Source organism: Harmonia axyridis, chromosome 1 (assembly GCF_914767665.1).
Source record: "Harmonia axyridis chromosome 1, icHarAxyr1.1, whole genome shotgun sequence".
NCBI lineage: Eukaryota > Metazoa > Arthropoda > Insecta > Coleoptera > Coccinellidae > Harmonia > Harmonia axyridis.
Window position 1 is genome coordinate 15,134,412 of NC_059501.1, and position 27,474 is coordinate 15,161,885.

The 27,474-nt window shown below is 33.6% G+C and overlaps 3 protein-coding genes across 4 annotated transcripts; 1 reads left to right on the plus strand and 2 right to left on the minus strand.

The window, feature by feature from the left end:
* Nucleotides 1–91: 91 nt before the first annotated feature.
* LOC123677961 (nuclear transcription factor Y subunit gamma) lies at nt 92–1,970 on the minus strand. Its single transcript, XM_045614722.1, has 8 exons — nt 1,776–1,970; nt 1,582–1,717; nt 1,337–1,522; nt 1,156–1,281; nt 927–1,094; nt 586–726; nt 411–527; nt 92–269 (listed from the first exon to the last, which is right to left on the minus strand). The coding sequence occupies exons 1-8, from the start codon at nt 1,802–1,804 to the stop codon at nt 198–200; spliced, it is 975 nt and encodes a 324-aa protein (XP_045470678.1). The 5' UTR covers nt 1,805–1,970; the 3' UTR covers nt 92–197.
* Nucleotides 1,971–2,190: 220 nt separating this feature from the next.
* On the plus strand, nt 2,191–21,371 carry LOC123677945 (cilia- and flagella-associated protein 410). Of its 2 annotated transcripts, XM_045614686.1 has the most exons (9): nt 2,191–2,467; nt 3,063–3,128; nt 15,188–15,355; nt 15,539–15,779; nt 16,563–16,649; nt 17,306–17,410; nt 17,545–17,649; nt 17,787–17,930; nt 19,076–21,371. In XM_045614686.1, exons 1-9 carry the CDS (start codon nt 2,385–2,387, stop codon nt 19,184–19,186), a joined length of 1,110 nt encoding a protein of 369 aa, XP_045470642.1. In that variant the 5' UTR covers nt 2,191–2,384; the 3' UTR covers nt 19,187–21,371. The 2 variants fall into 2 exon arrangements, with proteins under 2 accessions (XP_045470642.1, XP_045470651.1); XM_045614695.1 differs by lacking the exon at nt 17,545–17,649.
* On the minus strand, nt 21,368–27,398 carry LOC123677921 (endoribonuclease Dcr-1). The gene has a single exon (XM_045614664.1). The coding sequence runs from the start codon at nt 27,095–27,097 to the stop codon at nt 21,650–21,652; it is 5,448 nt and encodes a 1,815-aa protein (XP_045470620.1). The 5' UTR covers nt 27,098–27,398; the 3' UTR covers nt 21,368–21,649.
* Nucleotides 27,399–27,474: the final 76 nt, after the last annotated feature.

Below are 27,474 nucleotides of genomic sequence, written 5' to 3' on the forward strand. Positions count from 1 at the left end.
ATCAGGGTCACAAAAGTCAAAATTTCAAACGTCTAGCGAATCATAGATCAATATTGCTTTTTCTTTTTAAATGGGAAATGATAGTTCAATAATTAGTCAAAGAATTTAATGATTCGACAGTGAGATCAGTTACAGAAATATTATATTACAATGTATTCAAATGAATAATACTCGTATAAAAATGAACATATCTAATTTCATTCTGTTTCTCCACCTCCATTACTTTGTGCTAAAAAGACTTGTTGGGGACCAGCTCCCTGAGATGCAACCTAGAAGGATAATGTTTATTACATTAAAATATGTATGTGTTTAGAAAGAACTTTCAACTGTCTTATGCTTTTCAAAACTCCACAAAAAAATAGTTTTGTTTTCTTTATTCATATATCAACAAATTAATTTTAATCACATACCTGAATCAATTGAGGTTGAGCTGCAGCAATTGGAGCAGCTTGAATAATGACTGGTTGTGAAGAATTTCCTTGCACATGCATTTTAACCATTTGCAATTGTTGGGGGCTAAGGTTCAGCTGAAACACATCAATTATAATAGAAAAAAAAACTAAAATTGACATAGTTCAAACTTACTGGTATCTGCTGAATTTCACCATTAGGTGTAACAATTTGTTGGAAAATCTGTATATTTCCCGTTTGATTTTGACTAACTGGTGATGCCTGTTGAATTAGAACTGGAGTTTGCTGTGTTCCTGAAGAAGTTGGAGAACCATTCTAGAATTACAAGAACACAAAAATTTGTATCAGTTTATACAAGAAGGACTTTAAAAATAATAATAAGACCTGCAAATTTGTTCAATTCCACTTGTACGATAAAGACTTCAAATATTAGTATCCAATAGGTACACGGTTACATCAGCAGTTATTTATTTTTTGATACTACAAAAAAAATAGTCTAGAATATATCATTTTACCTGGTCTACTGCACTAACTTGCACAGTCTGAACCTGTTGCGGCTGAACAATTTGTATAGTATTAGATGGACTACCTGTTGTAGCAGTGGTGATTGTATTAGAATTATTTGATGAATTTTGTTGTAAATTGGCGTTATGTTGCTGTGCTAATTGAAAATAATATTGGACCTAAAAAAGGGAATTGTAATGTTAAATTGATTAAAACGAAAACAAAGTGTAGGTTATGTACCTGATCTGAACTAGATGTTCTTGTATCATCACGGACTTTAGTGGTTTTTATATCATCCCTTGGCACAATATCAATTAGAAAGTCAAACTGATCATATTTTGTTATAGCCATTGCAATATCATTTCTCTACAACATTCAAAATTAATTACTATAATTTCAATGGTTACTAATACAACCGAACCTGTAGTGTTCTCCTTTTATTGTCTTCTGTGTGGATCCATGCTCTTAACGTAAGCTCATGTATGAATATTTCAGCAGCTTTGGCAAATAGAAGTGGAGCTTCAGCTGAAATCATTTTGACATCCTCATCTAATTTCATAATTTTTTTAATTCGAGCTAGAGGAAGGACTTGTTGTTTCAAATCCATCTAAAATGTATGAAATATATATTTACAAATGAGCCCCAAAATATTACGAATAATCTCACCGTTCTAATAGATTTAATTTCTTCCATAACTTTTGTCCAAAAGGTACCCAAGGCATTTTGAGCCTCGCTTTGTGTTTGACTCTGATCGTCCACACATTGAGAAATACCATCGGTCTTATCATCGCTCACATCAGATCTGCAAAATATAAAAAGGGGAATGTCAAAAGTTCAACTGCACTGAAAATTTATCTTACGCATTGACGAAATAAACATTCGCCGACATAATGAATCGGATTTTCAGCGCTTTGCTTTAAAAATTTCGGAAAATTACAAATAAACCAATTAAATGTTTGGAAAACAAAATAAGCGCCTTTGAATCGAAAATAGCCAATGGCCAATCACTGCAGTCACCAATCCAAAAGCAGACAGGTCGCCCAATCCGACATTTTAATTTGAAGATCATAGAGCTACAAATAATTAATTTGTTAATATTCTTTTTCAAAATACACTTTCATTGATATTATTGAAAATTTGAAAAAAACTTGAAATATGAAACAAAAATTAATTAATGCGTGAGCATTTCATGTATTATATCTTTAAATTTCAGGATAGTAAGAACTGCATATCTATGACAGATTATTCTGTGGTTCAATGTTTTGATTTTATTTTTCTATTTTGTTCAGTTGAAAATTGACAGTTCTTGAGATAGTTCCCAAGTGGTATCTTCCTGTGAACTCAATTTGTGTTTATCATAATTATTAATTTTATTGAGTAATAAATATGTCGTGACTTTCGGTATAAGTGAAAAGATTTTTCCACTTTTTATAGCTACAATACATAAAATTTTATGTTAATAATTCAAAATGGTAAAACGACTTACTGAAGAGATGGTTATCGCAAGAACGAAGATATCTGATCTTGGAAAAATTAAAAGACTGAATTGCTGGTTAGTAATTCCAATTTATTTAATGGCACTAATCACTATGCTTGCGTTAACGACATTAATAATTTTTGTGGTTCAGATTTTCATTCAACACATACTGGGATTTATTTTCTTCTAACCGTAAAAAATTTGAAATATGTTAATGGATCATCTTAATACACATTTTTAGAAAGCTAGAAATACCGGATTGTCTTAAAGATCTATTTCATACATGAAAATGAATCAAGAACTGCACCACAGCTTTTGTTCTAGTTACTTGTAAACATTATAAACATTGCAGTTGACAAAACAAAAAATTAAGAACTTTATTACTAAAAGAATATTTTAAGTTTGTTTGAAATCAGAAGTAGGAAATTTTCAATAAGTAATTCAAGGTATCCTCTATGTTAGCAAATAAATTTCATCATATAGGTACATAGTAAGGTAATTGTTGAGTGAAATTTACTCCATTTACCAATATAATTATCAGAATATTTTTATTCCTTATGATTATTTTAATTCTTAAATCTTTCTGAGTTTATTGAAAAAAATATATTATTCCATTCAGCAAAAATTCAAGAATTTTTTGCCATAAATTACGATATCATATTCATTACAGGGGAAGCGAATTATCTGACGTCAGTCTTTTGAGGAAAATGCCAGCTGTTGAAGTGCTATCTTTAAGGTAAGGGGATTGATATTTCGCATCGATGTACCTATATGATTTTTCAAGGAAATATTGCCCCTGTTTGTGATCTACTAGCTCCTATAGCGATATACAACTATGTAGTATCCAAGGGCGCAATTGAGGTTTGAATGAACGAGCACCCAAAAGATTCCGGCTTCACGCTGTGCTTTCCTGATTTTTATTGTTTCTATTTCCTTGATTTTCTTTCTACAAAATTCATGGATTCTGTTTATCAGCCAGGGTGCTCTTTGCAGTACAAAAACCGACTATTCGAGAACACAATCAATGAATTCTTGGAAAAAAAAAATCTTGGAAACAAATTTTTAAAAACTCATTTATCGAAAAACCAACACATAATCTTGAAATTGAAAATAAAACATTTTAAGCGCAAAATTTTAGCATTCACAGTTCAAGTCCGGCCGCTGGCTAATCATTTAAATTTCTTGACATTCAAAAAATTTTAAATAATTTTCGTTGTGTTGAAAACGTAAATGATAAACCATAGTGTAAAATTTGCTGTGTTCTTCGACTGAAATATCCGAAATTTCGCTAGTAATTGTAATCTTGAGTTTAGGAACTGTTATCAAACATCTACAAATCACATTATATCAGTGAAAAACGTCACAGTTTTTCACGGTTTTATTCACCAATAATGTATTCGAATTTTGAACCGAAAATATGATTGAAAGCACCATCATTCGGAGTAGTAAAGATGGCATTGTCCAACCGCAGTACAATTTAGCATCTCGAAAGAAATTGCTCGAATTACCTAAATTGTTTACGGTCGACATGACAATCTTCCCTAGCGGAACGATGCAATAGAATAAGTTTTCTTGCGAATGTATCATTCTTTTTCCCATCAGAAATGTTTCGTAATAGTTTTTGGCCAGCTCTTTCTACTTGTCGAAAATAAATCGAAAAGTATGTCATCTTGGTGTAGCTTAGTGTCTGTTGTTGCGTGAAAAGTATCATAACAATATTAACTTCTGTTCTCCACTTGATTCTTACTAGTGATATCGCCGCTAGTTATGTCTTAGGATTTGCGGAACAAACGCCGGATATTCTCAAAGAAATAGGTCCGTCTTGGAACTGGTTCACGATGTTTTCATGGAGTTCACGTTATAATGTCGATAATGGTACACTCATTAATCACAATCCGTTATACTGTCGGAGAAATGAGGATCGCATTTGCAAATTTCGGAATTCTGCGTTGATTACACTACTAGAGGATACCTTAATGTCTCTATTCACTAATTCTGTGGCAGATCCGTTCATTCCGTCACATCTTGTAGAACAAAATCGTGCAAGAAAACCTCAGATTCACACAGATTTCCATGGTTATTTTTTATCATTATACAGGGTGAGTCGATAGTGCTCGCTCGGTTGATAACTCCTGCAAATTTTGGCCTAGGAGGATAATTTTGACGGAATCGACAGCCTAGTTCAAAAGTGGTAACACACGATACCACCTTGTTTTTTTTTTAATGGGAATGCCCAATTTTATATCATATTAGGCCAATTGAAAAGTACCCGGTCTGATGCACAGATGACGGTGCTAGTATTAAATCCATATGATTTTTAGTTAGTATGTACCAACCTTCAAACTATACATGTCAAAATTTGACAGCAGTCCAACCATTAGTTTGTGAGATATTTCGTTGTGAGTGTAGCTTCTTTTGTTATTTGAAAATAAATGTAAAAAGAAGAATTTCGTGTTGCTTTTTGACGGGAAAAATACAGTTGAGGCAAAATCTTGGCTTGATGAAGAGTTTCCGTTGTCTGCACCAGGAAAATCAACCAATCATTGATTGGTATGCTAAGTTTAAACGTGGTGAAATGAGCACCGATGAAAAAATTAAAAAAAGTTCACAGAATAATTTTGAATGATCGTAAAGTGAAGTAGATCGAGATAGCAGACATTGTGAAGATACCATCTGAACTTGTACATCGTATCATTCACGAATATTTGTACATGAGAAAGCTGTGTGCTAATTGGGTGCCGCGCGAGCTAACAATCGATCAAAAGCAACAATGTGTTAATGATTCTGAGCAGTGTTTGAAGCGGTTTAAGTGCAATAAACTTGAATTTTTGCGTCGATATGTGACACTGGATGAAACGTGGCTCCATCGTTTCACTCCGGAGTACAATCGACAGTCAGCTGAGTGGACTGCACACGATGAACCGAATCCAAATTGAGGAAAAACACAACAGTCAGCTGGCAAGGTTATGGCATAAGTATTCTGGAATACGCAAGATATAATATTCATCGATTACCACCAAAAGGATGCTCGCTGGAAAGAAATTAAGCGCCAATTAAGAAGTAATCGCCGAAACTGAGGCCTATTTTGAAGCTAAAGACATCGTACTACAAAAATGGTATCGAAAAGTCGGAAGATCGCTATGATCTCTGTATCGTTCTCGAATGCAACTATGTTGAATAATTAAATCGGATTTTGCCAAAAAAATGTGTTTTACTATGGTAGACCAGGGACTTTTCAATTGGCCTGTTACTCATAATCTCCATGGAATTCTGATTTTGATATACCCCACTTGTCATCATTTATCTCTGGTACCTTATTACAGGAGTAGGCCACTTTTTTTTGGAAAATTTCATGGTTGAACTAAAGATCATATCTTGAAAATCTTTCAAGATAATTATACGATTAATTTTTTATTGAATTCCCGAAAAGTTTTCAAGTCTTCTGCATATTTACTGATCTCTCTACAGGTGGTCCGAAAGACAATGCAAATTTTTGAATATGACCTTTAAAAAATGTCAAGCAGTCCATTTTTTCAAATGACATGCCCTGATTTTTTTTCCCGTCGGAGAGCCTTGTGAGTAGTTTTTATTTTTTTTTCCGGGCTGGAAGTATTTTCACTCATACAATTTTAAAGAGTTAAGATTACTTAACTCTACTTAATGCCTACTAATGTTATCAACTGAAGAAGCCAAATCAAAGAAATCATCAAAATATTTTAAAACATTCATTTTGACATAATGAAATGGGGACCACGTAAAAAAATAGTATTGTTGAATTGGAACTGTTTGGCATCTTTTTTCAATTTTCCATGAGGAAGTTTTCGATGAAAAACTTCTTCACGCCGTGTGAATAAAGTACCTACATAAATAGGTTCAACTTCCTGCACGTAAATTCATGGGTACGTTCGTAGAAAAAACCATTTTCAGGCTAGAATTAGGATATTTTCCTAAGTTTTTTGCAGGAAATCGTTACCGAATAAGTTCTGTCTTATTTGTTCAAGTTCACGTTGTAGATGCATGTAGTATAATCAGATCGCATTCATATTGTTGTCACAAAATAAACTATCATAACAATACGTAATACCCGTATATTTAGAATGCATTATTGAATAATTATGAGTCACGATGGAGCAGGTGATATGAATCGTATATCCCAAAAAGGAACGTTTCTCTAGAGAACAAGGTCGAATCTAATCCCACGTTTATTGCCATTTTTTTCTCCTACTTAATATATATACGAAAACACGTACGCAGGGATTTGTTAATTCATTGCATTTTTTATCATCAAATAAAAAAGAGAAAATTATAATTTTGCAGAAAACGCCTCAACACGAAAAATGAGGTTATCTTTATTTAAATGATATAATAATATTAATGGCGTTTATTTCGGTGAATTAACGTAATATGTATCCCTAATACGCTCTATTAGTGTGACGTCACACATCGCCATTTTTGGTTTTCCTGTCAGTGTTCGGAATCCAAACAAATAAATTGTCATTCAAATTAGTACGGTGTCGTTGAAGGAATTGGCTCATTTTCATAAATAAGAGTATTTGAGGAACGATTTCAGTATTAATTGATAGACAGAAGGAACGAGATTAATGCCAGTAAGTTTGAATCCTGTATCATTCCCCAGATTTTGTATAAAGCTGTGTTTATTAGTTGAACTTCAAGTGCGAACTTACTGGCATTAATCTCGTGCCTTCTGTCTATCAATTAATAATAAAATCGTTCCTTAAATAATCTTATTTATCAAAATAAATCAATTTCTCCAACGACAGCGTACTAATTTGAATGACAATTTGTTTGTTTGGATACCGAACACTGACAGGAGAACTAAAATGGCGTTGTGCGACGTCATCACTAATAGAGCGTATTGCTATTTGGTCTCCATAAATGGCAACATTTTCGTTACTTAGGGTATGGTCCTTATATCACCTTGGTTACTATGGCTAGTAAGTTGGTAGTCCGTTTATGTCAAATTCCTCAAAAACCGGTGACTATTTCCTCAAACTTCGGTGAGTTATCTGTCTTCTTCTTCTGGTTCTTTTATTCTGGTTAGGTTTGGTAACCACGCCCACTTCGGTTGGCAGTTGTCATTTTAACTTTCAAATTATTGTTCATGAATATTATATTTTCCATGACATCTAACACTCAAAAACTCTATAACTTTAATTATGAAACAAATACCATCCAGAGCCATTAAGAACTATTAGTTATTTACAAACTTAAAGAGATCAACAATTTATAACCTCCAAAATTCTGTCAATATAAAAATGAGTTGACCATTGACAAGTGTCAAGCGGTCGGTAAATAGGGAAGCACTGAAGGACATCGAAGAGGATATCAAGGTTAACGGGGTGGAATCGAACATCAGTGAGGTGGGCAGACAGTGAGGTACCCTCAAAAAAGATATTAGATGACATCAAGATGAGAGGACGAGAATACGGCATATTATTTAATCTAAAAAACACGAAGATCATGGTTATCTCGAAGACCAACCAAAAATGCTCTAGAGGGTATATGCATGGAGCAAGTGAATAAAATCAAATATTTGGGAATGGGATGCTGGATAACTGATAGTATAGACCCAGACATCGAAATTAGTTCAAGAATAGGAGAAAATGCTAGCTCAGCATTTGAGCGAATGAAAGGACTCCTAAGTAATTTATCATGTGTAATTGGACTTGGAAATACGCTAGCGAATAGTTAAAAGATGTTATTTTATATGGGATGGAAGCCTGGACAGTCAAGTTGCCAACTCTGAGGCGGATCAAAGCGTTTGAAATTTGGGTCTTTCACAGAATGCTCAGGATTTCTTGGACGGATAATATGTCGAATAAGAGGGTGCTAGACAGTGTTGATGCAGATGAATAGCTATAAACATATCGTAGTGACTTTTCTCTCACACGAGATATAACGTCAAGGGCTGTGTATCTATCGGAAGATCGAAACCGCTTGGGATATAAACCCCACAGTTCTACGGCAATGTCAACATGCTCCACTATGAACATGGAAGGTGTATTTGGCAGGGAACACTGAATGCCAAACTGATGATTCCATCAGTGATAACGGAATGAATCCCTTGAGAGAGGGAACATCATCATCATCATACAACCCTTTGCGTCCATTGTTGGACATATAGGTCTCTCCCATTTTATTCCACTCGCTTCTGTCCTGTGCTGTTCGAATCCAGTTATTAGATATTCTTTTTATGTCGTCCGTTCATCGTGTAGGCGGTCTTCCTCTACTCCTTTTGTCTGCTCGTGGTCTCCACTCCAGCAATCGCTTTGTCCACTGTTCTCGTCTCATCCGTGCGACATGACCTGCCCAGCTCCATTTAAGTTTGGCCACAACGGTGATAACATCTTCTACGCCAGTTCTCCATAATTTTTAATGTGATCTCTCAGAGTAACACTCAGCATAGACCTTTCCATCCTTCTTTGCACCACTTTAAGTTTTCTGGCAGTTGCAGTTGTCAATGTTAGGGTTTCGGCGCCATATGTTAAAACCGGAAGCACGCCTTTCTTTTTAGGTGGATAGGAATATTACCCTTGAAAATATCCTTTAGTCTTCCATAGGCCGCCCATGCGAGAGTGAGTCTTCTATTCAGTTCAGTTGTCTGATTATCTCTCGAAATACGAACTTCATTGCCAAGATATATATAGGCTTCGACCCTTTCAACCTCACAACCATCGATGTCGATGTTAGAACTGGGAACCAGATTTGTCATGAATTTTGACTTACTCATATTAATTTTTAGCCCAATTTCCTCGCATGCCTTCACCGAGTCAGATATCATCTCTTTTATTTCCCCGAGGTTATCAGAAATAAGTACTATGTCATCTGCAAAGCGCAAGTTATTAAGGTATTTTCCGTCAATATTAAGGCCTTTTTTATCCCAATTCATCTGTTTGAATGCTCTATCAAGGACTGTTATGAACAATTTTGGGGACATTGAGGGAACAGATGGAAGAATTTGCCATGGTTGTCACAAACCTTCTCTAGGAGACGCACTAAAAGAAGAAGAAGAAGTAGGGGAGGCGTCAGCAATAATTGTAGAATACAACGAGTAGAGAAATTCCAGGTGAATTACTGATCCACTGGATGAGCCGCCACTGGCATAATAACAAGACTATGGAATTTATCACTAACAGTCAACACTCCCATCCTAGACAGGACTCATTCGTTTAGACAATTCCTGGAATCCCTCAGCGCCCACTATTCCACGAGATCCGCCAATTAATACTTACGCGATTTCTCAACACCAACACGCGCACACCTTCAGCATTGAACGTCAGGCAGGGATGTGATATATCGGTATCAACATCGAAATCAACCATCGATGGTGTCGAAGAAACGTAGGAGTTGACTCACCGGGATAGCCTATTAGACGTTTATGGAAAATTAAACATAATTTTGAACTGAAAATTTGCATATTTCGGTTTGAGGCAATGATCTTTCTCCCTGAAATTTTTCAGATAACTACAACTTCCGGTTATACCGGAAACACTACTACTTCCTTATTTCAAATGGCACACCCAGTATATTATTCCATCATAAGATAGCTTTTTTGGCGATAATTTCGTCAATATGTAATACCTTGGCTTAAAACTAAACGGGATTCTTATAAAAAAAATGGTGGCGATGAGGACTCACATTTTTTTAAATTATTCGGCAGAAAAAGCTCTTCTCGAAAATTTTCTTTCTTTTTAGATTCTGCAAATACGTAGTATTATAAGACTGTTTGCGGTTATAACGGGAGTTTTTTTTTCGAGGTATATAACTTTAAGTTGGCATTACTGTTCAAGATGGCGACCGATTTAACAGCTGTCGAGTGATTTATTCTCAGTTTGGTTTGGCAATTCATTATGAATAGACTCACGCCTGAACAACGCTTGCAAATAGTGCAATTTTATTTCGAAAATAATGGTTCTGTTCGGAATACGTATCGCGCACTACGTCCATTTTATTTTGTTTAGCGATGAAGCGTACTTCTGGTTGAATGGCTATGTCAACAAACAAAACTGCCGCATTTGGAGTAAAGCTAATCCTCAAGTGTATGTCGAAACACCGTTATATCCAGAAAAACTGACTCTTTGGTGCGCTTTATGGGCTGGTGGAATCATTGGTCCGTACTTCTTCAAAAACGATGATGGCCAGATCGTTTCAGTCAATGGTGATCGGTATAGAGCCATGATTACTAACATTTTCATTCCTGAATTGAACAACCATGATGTCCAGGAGCTGTGGTTCCAACAAGACGGCGCAACATGTCACACAGCTCGTGCCACAATCGATTTATTGGTGACCGCCGAATTACACGTTTTGGACCTGTGAATTGGTCTCCAAGATCTTGTGATTTAACACCGCTAGACTACTTTCTGTGGGGCTATGTAAAGTCATTGGTCTATGCGGATAAGCCACAAACCCTTGACCGTTTGGAAGACAACATTCGCCGTGTTATTGCCGATATACGGCCACAAATGTTGGAAAAAGTCATTGAAAATTGGACGTCTAGATTGGACTACATCCGAGCCAGCCGTGGCTGTCATATACCAGAAATCATATTCAAAATGTAATGCCACAAGATTATCTTGCGGATAAATAAAATTCATGTCAATCGAATGATCCATCGTTGTTTTATTGCAATTTAAAGTTCTATAGCTCTAAAAAAAACACCCTTTACTATGATAATATATGTGTAATGAGTTAATAAAAAACGTTGATTCATCATGGGACATAAAAGGTGCGTTCTTTGTGGAGAAACTCCCGATTTGAGTGAAATATCGTATCACTGATATGTTTTCATCTCCGCGCGCTTCATGTCGAACTTGATAGTTCTTGTTGGGGACAAAATTTGCTTACTGAAAATGACATATGCTTCCTCTTTCCATGTTTATTACTCTGAAGTGTGCCTTATTTCACGATATCATCGAGTCCAGTCCCTGAACCATCGATCGCACTTGGTCATCGCTATTTCAAACTAATCGTGTTTTCTCGAAATCGATGCGGTCCGTTTGAAAACTAGGTCGAATGATTGAAATAATATATGTAAATGCGATATTTCGAATGGGATCATTTCTACAGTCGGGAAGTTGCCGGCCATCATTCAGGGTGGAATACACACATAACTACGAACTACGTGGCCCAATAATAGATAAGAACAATTCGATAATTCGGTCATGAACGGTTGAATATAGCCTGTTAATCGATCGTTGCGTTCGGAACTAGTAGTCGCTACAAGCACATAATAGTTATTCATCTAATTCTGTGGCTAACCCGTTCATTCTGCCGCATCTTTTAACAGGCCAATTGAAAAGTCCTCGATCTACCATAGTAAAACACATTCATTTCGCAAAATTCGATTTTATTATTCAACATAGTTGCCTTCGAGGGCGATACAGGGATTATAGCGATCTTCCAACTTTTCGATACCATTTTTGTAGCACGATTTGTTTTCCGCTTCAAAATAAGCCTCAGTTTCGACGATTACTTATTCATTGGCGCTAAATTTTCTTCCAGCTAGCATTCTTTTGAGGTCTGAGAACAGGAAAAAGTCGTTTGGGGCCAGATCTGGCGAATACGGTGGATGCAGACGCAATTCGAAATCCAATTCATGCAATTTTGCCATTGTTTTCATTGATTTGTGACACTGCGCATTGTCTTGATGAAACAGCACCTTTTTTTCTTCAAATGGGGCCGTTTTTTAACGATTTCATCCTTTAAACGATCTAATAACGCTCTCTAATAATTGCTGTTGATGGTCTGGCCCTTTTGAAGGTAATTAATGAATATAATACCTTGCGCATCCTAGAATACTGATGCCATCGTTTGCGGTCCACTCAGCTGACTCCCGATTGGACTCCGGAGGGAAATGATGGAGCCAATGATGAGGTTTATTGCACTTAAACAGCTTCAAACACTGCTCAGAATCATTAACACGTTGCTTTTGATCAATTGTAAGCTCGCGCGGCACCCATTTTGCACACAGCTTTCTCATGCACCGGGTTTTTCACCATAATTGGACCCCCCTCTAACTTTGTTACTGAAAGAGGAACAAAAAAATGTTTTCTACAAAAGTTTCACAAAATCGACTAGTGTTTTTTAAAATGATTTCACAAAACGAAATATATACAGAGTGGGCAACATATTGATAGCAAGTTCATTTTTTCAAATGGAACACCCTGTATATTTTTCTATATTTGACTAGCTCTTTTTTCCCTGATTTCAAATATATAACATATATCTACTACCTAAACTGAAACTCGCATCAAATTTCATTAAAATATGATAAGAATTACAGAAGGAACGATGAAAAAGTTTTTTTCGGCAACCGTCCGGGAAGTGCTCACTTCCCGGACGCCTTTTCTCTGAGAAAGTAGCATTTCCCGGCCTAGTCCGAAAAGTACGTACTTTCCGGACTAGGCCGGAAAAGAATCATAGAATCCATAGCATCCGAGATAACGGCTGACAGTTCATATGAAATTAGTTGTCAAAAATTTGCATGGTTTTTTATCACAATCACAATAAAATATGGAAAGCATCAGCGATAGTGTTATTTTACATGGTTGCCGAAAAAATATTGTACGCAACACGCCCGAAAATGGTTTTTTTGGACTCATAGACTTCCAGGACGAGCGTAAGCGAATTTTGTCTATTCGTCCAAAAAAACCCTATTTTCCGGACTTGTTACGTAAATTACTATTTCAGGATGGTCTGAAATGCATTTTGCGAGCAGAATTTTTTAAAACGGTGAAGTGATAAAAGTGCCGAATTTTATTTCATTATAAGAAACTAGCTGCCCGCCTCGGCTTTGCGCGTTCTGTCAGGCAAACCAAAATACATTTTTCGAAGTGTCAAATTATACCCTATGATTGTTCGTTCGCTCGGTCGGGTCGGAGGAAAAAGGAAAGCATTTTTTTTCTTTTCCGTGCGTTTTTTTTTTATATTTTGTTGTATAAACCTCCTCATGACAATAATGAAGACATCATAAAAATAATTATTCAATTTGATGCAGTAATCTTAGTTGTAACATCGATACCAAAATATCAGAAGAAGTTATCCATTTGACGTATGATTCCTTCACTGATAATTATCATTTAGCACTTTCTTATTGTATATTAACAAGATAACTGATTTAATAATATTAATAAGTGATCTCGGTTGTAGCTTTCACTTGTTATACGTTATGCTTTGCTTGTTCCTCGTGTTTTCAATAAATAGGCACGTATCTGAAATTGTGAGGTACAAAGTTTATAATCACAAAATTACAAGTCAAAGTATCCTTACTTCGAACGCAACATAATCATTTCCCATTCCTATATTCACAATGATTTTGATTCCGAGAAAGTCTGAAAAACTTTTTTCAACCAAAACATGAAAAAACATATAATAACATACCAACTTAAAATATTTCAATAGAAATACAGCTGCGAGATTTGAACTCAGGATCATTCGTTCTGAAATCTGAATAAAACACCACCCAAAATTCAATAACTCGAAAGATATACGGTTGAATTGAAGTAAGGAATTTTTTCAAATTTGAAATTTTGATTCGTTGATTTTTTTGTTTCAAAATATAATCTCCAATATTTGCCCAGAATAATATCAAAAGCTCTCTTAGTTTCCAAGAAAAGCACATCAAAAAACGTTAAAATAGCATAAGAATTCGAGTCAAAATCAGTTGTTTAGATTGGTCTAAAATGCATTTTGAAAACGGCATATTTTCGATTTCGTGATTGTACGATGTGATCACAAAAAATATTTTTTTTAAATCGATTCCTTGATTTTCAGCCCTCAAAATTTATGGATCGTGTACTCCATAGCCTTGATAGCTTCGGTGTGGAAAAATGTAGATTTTGTAACGAATCTTTGAGGCAATACCTAAGAATTTTGGAAGGAGATAATAACATTTTTTCTCTATTTCAGTATCGTTTTCAGTTTTATTTATCGTTTTGTGGTTGCCTAAACTGACTTCCAATCCTATCAAATTTTAACAAACGTCAATAATTGTCGAAATATTTAATATAATTTGGATGAAGTGAAATGATTTGTAATATTATTAGAAATTTCTCTTAATTTTGATAGTGTTAAATCGATTTCGTCATACATAATTTACGAATTTAATGCGTAATAGTAAATTATTTCAAAATCGAAACGTACGATTTATATTCAAATTCCGTAATCTGTCAATTTTCGTAACAGTCACACCAACTGCGAAGATACAATACAAAAGTCACTAGGATATATAATCTGAATTTTTCATTGAATTTCGACAATATTTCACAAAACTTGACTGAAATAGAAAAAATATCGTCTAATACTCGTTGCAAAAGGCAATTCCAACACTCTTGCGTTCGAAAACTCGCTCCTTCGTAGCTCGTTTTCGAATTTCGCATTCTGCAACTTGTTTTAGAATATACTATTACAAGAATTATCAATAAATCACCATGAATAGTTCGAGTAAGGAACAATGGAAAGCACTCAAATCGAGACTCAAATCTTGAGGAATTTCGAACAAATCACTGTCAGATCTCAATTCCCAGGTTAAGATAGTTCGGTACTCGATTATTATAGAGTCAATCTCATTTGCTCTGAACAGTTTAGTTTTCGTCTTGTTGATGAAGAAACTATCCTGAAATACTTGAAAAATATCGAGAATAGAGCTCCTGGTTACGATAATATTTCGATATTGTTTATTAACATCTGGTGTCCTCATATCCATAGAATTCTTCGATAAAAATAAATTTGATTAAATTTAATTACACTGAGCTTTGTTTTTTTTTTTCACAGTATCAATAAAATTGACAGTTTAGCCGATTTTCAATGGTGCAAAAGATTAGAAGAACTGTATATAAGGCAAAATGAGATTAACGACATCAATCAGGTGGTCTACTTGCAGAACTTACCGAATCTCAAGAACCTATGGCTGGGAGAAAACCCATGTGCTAAAGTGGATGGGTAAGTTTGAATGTTCATATATAATAATAATTTTATTCATCATCATCATTTTCGATTGAACACAAATTTAAGTATTCAGCTACAGCCCCACAGAAATAAAAAAGAAAACTGAACAGAACACTGAAATGAACTTTCAATTCAATCTTATTGATAACAGGAATTTCCTAAATGAAAAATTTGTAGATATAGACTAGCAGTGCTCAGAGCCCTGCCTCAAATACAAAAGTTGGACAACGTCCAAGTTACACCTGAAGAATTGAAAGAAGCTCAGAAAAAGGGTAGGAATCTAGTTCATCCCGAAGAACAACCTGAGAGCGAAGGCGAGGAATATATAGTACAGCAACAAAATTATTCAAATAATAGATATGTAGATTATCCAGAGCCACAATATAGTCCTACACAACGGATATCACCAAGACAAGAGGTGAGAACTCGGAATAGGATTAATTTGCCCACTGCTATTGTATAAAAATTTTATCATGCATGTTTTTAGACAAGCATATAGCTTTCATTATTCACTAGTGAATAATCCTTGATTACAATCTATATAACTTATTTGACTGATATCTGAAGCAAAGTTTCTACAATTTAACGATTAAGGACTGAAAAAGTGTTCAGGTAGTGAAGATGAGATCTCTTTAACACCTACGGAAATTCAAGAAAGAGCAAAACTTTATAAAAATACGTATAATCTATTCACTTATTGTAAAATTTCTAAAAACCTCAAATCCTTTTTATATTTATTCTAAACATTTTAAACATCTCTTTATCTTTTTCAATGTGCCCAGCTGCTCGCCATCTACACATTTAACATTGTAAATCACAAACTCATTCCAACAATTTGCACTGCATAAATACTATCAGATTTGGAGCACCAAAATGAGACCCAAGTGAAAATAAACATCCCGATGTAAAGAGCTTTTTGAAACTCCCTTTACAATTAGTTGTGCTTTTCTACTTCACAGAATCGTTTATATTTACCATCCACATTGTATTCATTCACTTGTATGATTTACACCTTTGTGTTCCTAGGCCTTAGCTCGTCTCGCAAAATTCACCCTCTTGAATAACAGCAGTCATAATACTCATTGAATAATTCATTGTTTCCTCAGAATTTAGCATTCTTCTATTTGATAGTAATATATGTATTTGCTGTTGCTTTATTAATTTTCATTTATAAATAAATAATCTAACTCATTTATTACAGGTTGATTATGAAATATATGAAAGTGGAGATTGCTATACAAGGGAAGAAAATTCAGAAGGCAGCCGAGAATTCTCACCACCTAGAGAGGTTCATATTAAAATACAGGATGTTCCTGAAATGGAGAGTCCTTTTAATATGGGCCTGCAAAGGTTTTTTTTGTGTTAAAATTCGATTCTTTTTCCAAGTTTTTCTCACAAGATATTTAACTTGAATTTAGCATAGATATTCCAATTTGATGTTTTCATATTATAATTATGATATACTAATTTTGAAGGACCAATGTTAGTTTAGAAAAATGTAAAAAGAAACTGGTCTAGTACTACACTTTTTAGTTTCTTGTAGTTTTATCGTATCTGCTACCGATTTCGAGAAAAAAATTTCAAACAATTCTCTAGTAATCCTCAGAAAATTCCAAAATATTATAAAGATCCAGTTAGTAAGCTGTGATGAATAAATTAATTATATGTTTTGGTACTCATATACCCAATCTGTAGTGAAGACTAATAAAGATTCGATAAACTGGTATAATCATCAATAAAAATTAGGACTACAGGAAATATCCTGTATTTTCCTTTGCACCTCCAATTCAAGAACACCCTGTACGTATAAATCAAAATATTGAAGAATATAATCAGTATTTCACTGAAATAGAAGAATGTAGAAATATATAAAAGTTAATGTTGATTAAAATAGTTTGAATATTTTTGTACTAATAAAGAATGAATATAATTTACTTTTAATAGGTGAGTCCTCCAAGACAAACTGTACGAAATTATTCTCCTGAAGGACCTCCATTGAGAACAAGAAATAGTTTTGAAAGAGAATCTCCTAAACAGCAATATTATAATGTAAGTGTAATCAAGTTTTGAAATTCTTATTACTCTATTTCTGCTTTCATAATGTTTCTTTTCAATCTTACAATCTTCTTCTCAATCATTAAACACTTTGTGTCTATTTTTTTTTGACATAATCCTATTCGCAGAAATCTCCTCCTGTTAGTAACTCATATGAAGAAACTCCTTCACCTACTGATAACTGCCATAAAGAACAGAGATTACTAACAAGTCAGTCAGCGAATTGCATTAAGGTAAGAACCTCTTCGAATTGGAGGTGGTTGTGGCTGAATCATAATGCATGCGTTTGCCGGTGTTAATATTTCTACTAGGAGTCCTTTCGATTTTTGGCCCCAATAAGAACTGTAACAACTTTCATGAAAATTTCCAGGAATATAGCAATGGAGATAGATGTATGAATGCAAATACGTACAGGCAAACCGACACAAACTCTGAAGGCAATGAAAGGAGAGAAAGATATGTGTGCTCAGCTACTACACATAGACCACCTTTCAATAGACGTCCTGTTACTAGGGTAAGCTTATAGTCATATTTTTCAACATCTGTCTGTTATAAGCCATTAAAAATCCTTGAACCCAATATATTTACCTGGCCTGACCTCTTCTACAAACTTAAGATTTGGGTTCATTTTCCCCAGCTGTAATGTTACTGAAAAAACATTTCCAATTGGTGTGGTACTATGCTCCATCTTTTACTCCTTGTAAAATATCCCACCACATTACATTATTTTTGGTCTTGGAACGGGACTTGAGTGGATATTAACTCAAGTCATTTAATTCAGTATCCAGACACATTCTTCTCTTCTTCTTAGTGCGGCACTTAACCAGCCGAACTGAGGCTCAGTGGCCCATTGTTCATCCGCATCATTCTGGAGAGATTCAGATCCTCAGACATGCAGACAAAAATGTCGCGAGCCTGGCAGGTGGGAGCCCTCTCACCATAGAAATATAGTTGTTGGATTTTCTAGGTGTGTTAACCTTAACCCAGTTAAGTCACCACAGTTGAATAATATATGTTCGACCGTTTCATCAGTGCTCCTGCACCAGCGACATAGAGAGCAGCTCGTCAATCCCATTCTCTTCAAATGTTTATTGAACAGGTGGCCAGTCAACGCATATATTAGATGAATTGTAACATTTTTTTTCACTTTCAATTATATTTTTGGTTTTATTGTTAATTTTTAGCACCATTGATCTATTAGTGGGTACATAGGTCTGGTATTGGATTGATTCGGTCTTCATAGGTCTAGGTTTGTCCTGTCATGTACCCCATTTAAATAAATAAATCGGATAAGGGAAAGACATGAAACTAAAGTTGTTCAGAATGGTCCAGAATGAAATCCATTTTCTTCTTCTTCTTCCTCCTTATAAAAGCAAATTACTTGTTTTTCTTCGCTTACTCGCCTGTATTTATTGGCGTGCTTTTTGCGAAAAAAATTCTACAATCGGCGACTAAACATTTTTTCATCCCAAAAATGATCACTAGGCCTCCACTTACTTTGTTACACTAGAAATCAATAAATACTAGTAATCGGTAGGGTACCCCATCGACATAATTAAAATCCTATGTTAAGTTTTCATTGAGTCACATACACATTTCATTATACTATATGGTAAATGTTAATTAGTTATTAATTCACATGCACTCTCAATTCTCCAGAATTCAAATATCTTATCTGCTGTATTGTGCCTTGTGAAGGAACTTGATTATCCCAGTCTTGAGGTTGTAGAGATGGCTGTTAGATGCAGAATGGATGAATTAGACGAATGACACAAGACTGCCTCGCAAAGCGATGATTCCATCCAAAATAATGAATAGCTTTAACAAATCAATTAACTTATTTTATTCATTTTCTTTGTAATAATTTCATCAGATATATTTGAATCAGTTTTTAAGCATTTTCAAAATAATTTTCAATAACTCAAAAGACTGCTAGAATTTGCTTGGGATCAATGTTCTCGAATTTTTGCCACTGAATTTTGTATTGATATTTTAGGAATAATTGATAAGATTCGGAAGTGCAATATTAGAAAAAACATTGAGAAAACTCATTACTCGATTAAGTCATTTTTTCAACTCTGAAGTTTTTATAGTCAATATTAATATGTAGTAGGTATAAACCATTTCCTATCTTTGGAAATGGTTGAATTTTATATTTATATTGAACTAATTCTTTGCAAAATTATAGAGGTTTATGACAAGTTAAATTTTCGATTAAAATAATTGATTGATCTGATTTTAATAAGGCTGATATTCTCATAAATATTGTATCAAGATATCTCCATTCGGAACGAAAATAAATAACTTTCAAGAGTACAGCTATATAACATAAGTATTTTGAACTGGATTTAGAGTTCCTAAATGAAAAATAAGTGAAAAACACTTAATAGAATCTTGCCTTATACCTACTTATATAATTTTCTAACCAATTTGAGGTACAAACTTATAAAAGAAAATTTCATTTTGAAAGAAAAATTCCTCAGAGTTGATTGAAGGAGTGTTGTTTGATCATATCAATATTCGTTAATAATTGAATAATAATTATTTCTAATGGATGACGTATACACGGATTATTCAAATAAATTGAACATAAAATTAAATTAAAACAAATAGAACATTCACAATTTTCTTCATTTTGAAAAGAAGATATAAGAATAGCAGCCTTGGATTTTCAGATTATTTTAAATTTCATTCTCGTTTTTGACCATTTGTAAATATTCATAACAATTAAAATTTGAATTCATAAAAATGAATTTGACTTTTTCATTACTTAATTTATTATATTATTCTTAGTAGTATGACATTACTTAAAACACATTCTCCGCTCTGCGTCCTTTTACACGAGTAAGAGAGTCAAGGTAACAATATTACAAAATATCCTAATTAACTCAACTCAAAGGCAATAATGAAATATTTTCATTTATCTTGGATCATATGATTTATGATCAAGCTAAATTTAAAATAACTTGCCTTGAAGTTTTATTGTAGTGAAGATCTTTGGTGATATTAATTGTACTTTCAAGGATAATTCTGCATAAAGAACTTAGTTTAATTGGATCAGATAATCGACATAGATTTCCAATTCTTTTTTTATTGTTAACAATTGTTATTTATGTAATGTTTCATGTATCATTAATACCAAAAAAATGTAGTTAGTTTCATTGAAAAACTATTAGTATGATTGATATTTCCACCTTGTGCTTCATTATATTTTCCATGTTGCTTCAAGAGATCATATTCGGAGCTCTTTTGATTCGAAGATGCCTACTAAAAAGATTTGTGAAAAACATTTATTTTCTTATTGACATAATTCACTCAATATTTCTTGTTTAGTTTCAAGAAAATTTTTCAGACACACATTAATAAGTGATGCACAATAAAATTTTGGTAGAAGAATTGAATTTCTGTTGTTGACAACAATTAACTTAGATTTATATCAATCGATGATGAAAATTTATGATTCACAAATAATTTAAACTTTGATGATCAGACTTTATTTGTCTGTTATTATGGCTAGCTTGAAACGATAGTAGGAAATTTTTGATTTTGATAAAGTATTTTTATATTGTTATTTTATGAAATTAATTACTGAAGTAATTTAATTGGTTTTCAATGTCAAGAACACCATTCCTTTTTACCCTGAGACTGTTGATATTTTAAAAATATATTTTATAATCTAGTCTATTAACTTGCCCTTTTTTTGTGCAATGAAGATTAACACTATTTTTACCTAGTATATGATTTATTTTATAACTTAAATTGGAGATCATTTTATTTGGTTTTGAAAAGCCTTTGCAGATTTCATAAAATTGTTTGAATTATATTTAAAGATATTGATAAGTGATAGGTACATCATTTCCAAATGATAATGAACCTGTAATATACAGTATCGGCAGTGTTTATTACAATGTCTATAACAAACTTGGTGAAGGATTCTCAATAAAGTTAAAATGAATTTTATTCCATTTTATTACAACCTTTCTATTTCAACATTATTTTTGATAAATATACTTGTTTGTGTTTTATTAGTACAATTAAAAGGCTGATTGTCGTTAAAATGTTTAATGAAAAGAATAAATAATTTAAAATATCACATCATTTTCATCGGAATGAATAAAAACAATATTTTTGAAAGATCATACTAGCAATTACAATAACAAACAATTTTTTATTAATTACAATAAAACATTATGCACACTTCATGGCAGTTGTCAATTTTTTTTCACTCATTAGTTACTCATTTCGTCTGATTAATCCTTGTCTTTTCAGATGCTTTAAAGCACATTTAGCTGCAGTACATTTTGCAATACGATAATTTCTTCCAATTCCTTTGAATGTACCCTTACCAAAAACTTCTACTGAAACTCTTACTCTCCTTCCATCTGCCAATTTTTCAGGCTTTCCAAACTTGGCTGTCTCAGGCTCCAGTTCCAAAAGTTCTCTTATTGGTGATTTTGGTACTTTATTACTGAACTGTTCAATTTCTACCTTCATCATTTTATAATAAACTGCCCAGACTGCATCCAGAGACATCTCTGAATCTAAGAAAATAGCTCCTGCAACCGATTCGAAAATATCTCCAAGTGCTTTAGGTACTTCTACATCCTCAACTTCTTCAGCATCAGTTTCTATAACAAGGTATAATTCTTCCACTATACTGTGACCACATTCTTCCTGAAGCCTGATGAATTTTTCTATTACTTCATTCAAACCTGGTGATAAGTGACGAAAATATTTGTGAAACCCATTTCTTACAGCTAAAGATGCAAATATTGTATTATTTACCAATGCAGAACGTAAATCAGTCAAAGCACCTGGCGAGTGCATTCTAGAATCTTCATAAAGATGTCTTGTTATGAGGTAATCCAGTACTGCATCTCCTAAAAACTCCAATCGTTGATAACAATCGGTTATTCTATTGGGTGAATAAGAAGCATGTGTTAAGGCTTGTAATAAATAAGAACGATCTTTGAATTTGTAACCAATATGGTCTTCCAACTCATTATATCCATTGAGTAAAGTTTCTAGTTCCTTCTCTGAATTTGGTACATGCCTCAGAAGAGGAGAATGAGGTAATTCAAATTCACCATAAGTTTTATCATTTATAACAGGTAAAACTTTTATTCCCAACCATGACATAAAAAGAAGTGCTCCTCTTGGTCCACAATCTATCAAATATGCACCAATTAAAGCTTCCACGCAATCAGCAATGCTTTTATCTGGAATACTGTGCTGGGTAACAAGATTATAGGGTATGGAGTTTGGAAAAGCCATTTCTTCACCTTTTTCCTTAACCATAGAACAAATATCTTCCAAGGTCATATCTCTTGTAGCTTCCATATCAGCCATTGTCCAACAATTTGCAGGATACTGAGCTGCCAACAAAGCTTCTTCAAGCTCTTTTGGGACATAAAAACATGGAGGTAACCAGTTGTCATGAGGATCAAACTTGGTGGCAATCATAAACTCACCTAGATTTTTCCGTTTTCCCAAGCGATATAAATTTAAATTACTTACTTGTTTAGAACGTAAATGACTTAGTTTTCCTTCATGGATGTTTTCGTACTTAGAATACAAATAATTTGTAATGGCATATTTTAAAAAAGAATCACCTATTGTCTCAAGTCTTTCCAAATTAATACCATCATTAGCGTTTGACATAGTTAAAGCTTGTAATAACAAGTTAGGACTAGGACCAGGATGATTTTCTAATGGTGGTTGCGCATCAAATTTAAAAGTATTATTTTCTATATCACAGTTATAAACGGTTTTTTGAAATTTTTTAGGACTACAAAGAAGCTTGCACGGTGTCACATCAAGCTGATTGAAATCAAAATCTGAAACAGATATGTTTTCATAGATTTTTGGTGTGTTTTGTATTTCATCACTTTTCACAAACACTTGATCCTTCCTCAGAAGCATTCCTGATTTTAAAATTTTTTTCATATTTTGATCACAAGCTTCATCAAATTTTTGTTGTAATTCCTCTACATTTCCTATATTACAATTAATATCAGACCAAACACTGTTGTATTGCTTTATTGCGACAATTTCCTCTTTTATTTCTTCTGACTCCACTGCTTCTGCTAGATAATTACCAGTAAATTCTATTCTACAACCTCCGATATCATCATTTGAATCATCGTCTGAGTAAAATGATTCAGAACAAGAATAGTCATCATAATCATCTGAAATCATCCAACTAGTAGGTGAACTATATTTTATGGCGAATTCTGTTCCCTCTTGATCGAATCCAGCCATATCATTCGACCAAGTTCCTATAGCCCAGCTTGATTTTTCCTCATCACTGTTGGAATCAACACTATCGGTGATTTGAGCTATTTCGAGATCAAACTCGTTACACTCCATAGATTCAATTCTATCTGAGATTTTACTTTCCATGATTTCACTAGGCAGCTCAGTTTCCATATTGATTTCTTCTTCTTTTGTTTTTTTTATCACATCACAGAGACTCCAGCCAAAACTGAGAGCTGGCCATTTGAAATTTTCTTCAAGTTCGGCTTTTCCTAATAATAATTCAACTGCCACTGTTTTCCTAATCTGATCTGCTAACAGTAATGCATTTATCCGATATAATATACATGGAAGACAGACCGCTTTACGCCACAAGGATGCTGGGAAAGGATGTATGGCACACAATTCTGGAACCAATATTTGCTTTTGTTCTAAGTTTTCTCTCTTGGCCCTTTTTGTCTCTTCACTACTTGTTGGCAAAGCAACTCCTTTCCTATTCACATACCTTGGAGTTAAGAAATTAAGCCTTGCGGAAGTATGATCTACATCCAAGAGATGTTGAGAAAAGTTCTGTATTTGGATATCATATTTTTTCAGGTAATATTCTTCGAAAGTGGCATATTCAGATCCAGGAAATGAAGATTTTGGACTCAAATTCTTACAAATTTCTGCCACATAAAAGTATTGTGGTTGATCCTGATTTCGATACCAGGGCATGACAACAGCATCTTCATATTTATCAGGATCAAATTTATAATTTTTCCGGTTCTCCTCTGGTACTATTTCAGGAAGGATAGTTAGATTTTCATTTATTAATTCTACGAATTTCCAATCGATGACAGTTTTATTTGGTAAATAAGATGTAGTAGGTACAACCAAATAAGAATTCAATGAAGCATCTGGATTGAAAAGCATGAGATATTTTTGAAGACGTAACACCCTAGTGAATGTATAGTTCAGAAATTCTCTCAGTTGTGAGATTTGTTCCAATGATAAAATGATGTTACTTGAACATAATTCTAAATCTACACTTACTTCTCCAGATCTTGTAAATATGGGAAAAGAACTTATCTTTGGAATTTTTTTAGATGTTAAGATACCAAAACTTTGTGGAAAATCTTCAGGAGGATATATCTTTCTACCTCGTGTGTTTTGTTCCTCTGGCAAAGGGCAAGTCAATGTCATTACAATTTTATAAAAATAACTGGGTTGACCTGCTATTGGATGGCACCCCAACAGTGCATCTGCAACTTTTTTGTAGTAATATTGCCTTCTTTTTGTGGTTCCCGGTCTAGGCTCCAAATTTTCTCGGGCAAGCTGCTCATCAGCTTCATCTAATGGAAATATGTTCCAATCATCTTCAGTTGCAACAAAGTTTTCTTTTCCTATAGGTTGAAGATTATTGTCTAACTCCCCGGTTTTATGTAGTAACTGACATGCCATGAAAGCTGCTGCTCTTCTAGCTAATAAACTGTTAAACATTGGTGGGCTGATGATTGTTTTCTTAACTGGAGAGTTTATTGGTAGTCTTATATGACAAATATAACCATCTTGAATTTTTTCCTCATCCCAAATGGGAGTTAATTTCGTGAATGTATCACTGGGCAACTTAGCACAATACTTATTAATCAGGGTCACAGCATTGGAAAGTGTTACGAATGGTGCACCTTCCTCATTCAGTGGTTGATATGGTTTACATAGAGCTGAAAAACAGTCTGCATAATATTCCTCTTCTTTTTCTGGTTCTAAACTGCAACATCGTTGAAGAAGAATATTTTCAATTTCATTATATTGAGATAATTTTTTGATATATTCCATGGTGTTGTCTTCATTTACTAGAGATATGAAATGTGCATAAGATGCTCTTGCTCTAGCTTTACTCTGTATATAACTGTGAAACATTTGCGGCAAATCAAATCTTATGACTAAATTACATTTTGGTAAATCACAGCCTTGTTCTAGTATAGAAGTTGATATCATTATATTAACCTCATGAGCACGATACTTTCTCAGAACTTCCTCATGCTGCTTGTGTTCTAATTCTGCTTCTTTCAATTCTTTAGCTGGATCTGCAGTCTTTTCTGCAGCATATTGTGTCGACACCCAAAAAAAATCATCATGATTCTGAGACATAACACACAACAAATTAAATAAAGCTCTGGCTCTATAACAATCACCAACAAAAGTCAAGCAACAGATAGAATCTTCCGTTTGATTCTTCTGAATGAATAATCGTCTTGGCACTCGACCACCTCTTCTAAATCTTACGTTAACTTCATTGTCCTTACCCTGTTCTGGAACAATATCTTGAACATTTGATTTTTCAATGTTTGGCTTGAATTTTTTCAATATCTCCAAATATCTCAATATTTTAGGTGTTGAGAAATTCAGGACTCTTTCGGTATCTGATAAGTTTTCCATATAATCATCACAAATTGCATGAATTTTCACTAAAACTGTTGAAACCATACATAATAAAAGAAAGTGCCTTTCATAAGGAACTTTTATTTTGAGCTTTTCTATTTTAGCTAACATTCCTAATGCTGCTTGTTGTGCACACCAAGCACCCATATCAGCAAGAATTGATAATATCTTATTCAATAAATTGATTGGTTCATCTACAGGATTTGGTGCTTGTTTCATCTCTTCTAGTAAATCTGCTTCATATATTTCACTCGGATCAAACCTATGTTCCTTGAGAAAATTCAGTGCATCAAATACTTCTTTTCTAATTGAATTATTTAAATCATCAGTGGGACTAAGAGCACATTCAACAACATATTCTTTAGGTCGACATGATAACCTAATGAGGGTTACAATTTCACTTGATGTATCAACTTTCGAATTCAACAATTTTTCCAATCTTAATAATTCACTTTCAAGGTATTCTGGTTTTAAATCTAAACCTAACAAACTAGCAGAAAATCCCAAAATCCTAGGCTTCTCCTCTGTTATCTTATAACATTCCATCAATTCATGTATCAACCTTTGGCGATCTCCATAAAGACAATCATCTATGATCAACAATTCAAATTTACTCAAATCTATTAAATTGAATTGTATTAACTTTTGACAAATATTTTCATTCACTAGAACAATTTCATTGACACACAAAGCATTATTCCATTTTTCTTCATCTATATTATTTGCAACTAATGTGACGACTTTCAAATCAGTGATTAATTTGATTTGTGTTCCAATAATAGGTACATTACAATCATCCAATAAAAAAAGAGTTTTTTTCAGTGAATTTCTCATTCTCCATGAAAATTCTTGAAGTAGTTTTATAATAACAAATGTTTTTGCTGAACCAGTGCTTGAACAAACAACAGTATTCCTTTTTTTTGCTGATTCTAATAATTCAACCTGATATTCTCTTGGTGTGAAAGTATGAGAATAAAAATTCTCATTAGAAAAATGCGACATTTTTGCGGCAGGAGAATAGTCAATATTGGGACCTTTAATTTAAATTGTTTTAAGAGAAATTCATTTTTCTTGATATCTCCTCATTGAAATTCCGATTTGAATATATCTACAGTATCAACTCTTTCAAACAAAATGAATAGTCTAGATTTTTTTTCTTCACATTTTCATTAACTTATTTATCGTATAAAATTTTTCATGTTAATTTTGAATTTGCAGTTTTTTTTATTTTCATAGTAATGATACTTTTTCAAATACATAAAACAATAAATGTCATAAATCAGACATAACCTAACTTACGGTAGAATTGGAAAATATGTTAATAATTAATTTTTCCTTCAAAGAAAAATCTCATGATTTCTTTTCGATAGCAATCCTCT

What these genes read in the sequence shown, in the direction of transcription:
- LOC123677961 (XM_045614722.1), bottom strand. Translation starts at nt 1,804, where the DNA reads ATGTCGGCGAATGTTTATTTCGTCAATGC. An exon ending in ATAAAAGGAGAACACTACAG is followed by an intron (nt 1,282 to 1,336) that starts GTTCGGTTGTAT and finishes TGAATGTTGTAG; the next exon opens with AGAAATGATATTGCAATGGC. An exon ending in AAGTTAGTGCAGTAGACCAG is followed by an intron (nt 727 to 926) that starts GTAAAATGATAT and finishes TTGTAATTCTAG; the next exon opens with AATGGTTCTCCAACTTCTTC.
- LOC123677945 (XM_045614686.1), top strand. Translation starts at nt 2,385, where the DNA reads ATGGTAAAACGACTTACTGAAGAGATGGTTATCGCAAGAACGAAGATA. An exon ending in AATTCTCACCACCTAGAGAG is followed by an intron (nt 16,650 to 17,305) that starts GTTCATATTAAA and finishes TACTTTTAATAG; the next exon opens with GTGAGTCCTCCAAGACAAAC. An exon ending in ATAGACGTCCTGTTACTAGG is followed by an intron (nt 17,931 to 19,075) that starts GTAAGCTTATAG and finishes TCAATTCTCCAG; the next exon opens with AATTCAAATATCTTATCTGC.
- LOC123677921 (XM_045614664.1), bottom strand. Translation starts at nt 27,097, where the DNA reads ATGTCGCATTTTTCTAATGAGAATTTTTATTCTCATACTTTCACACCA.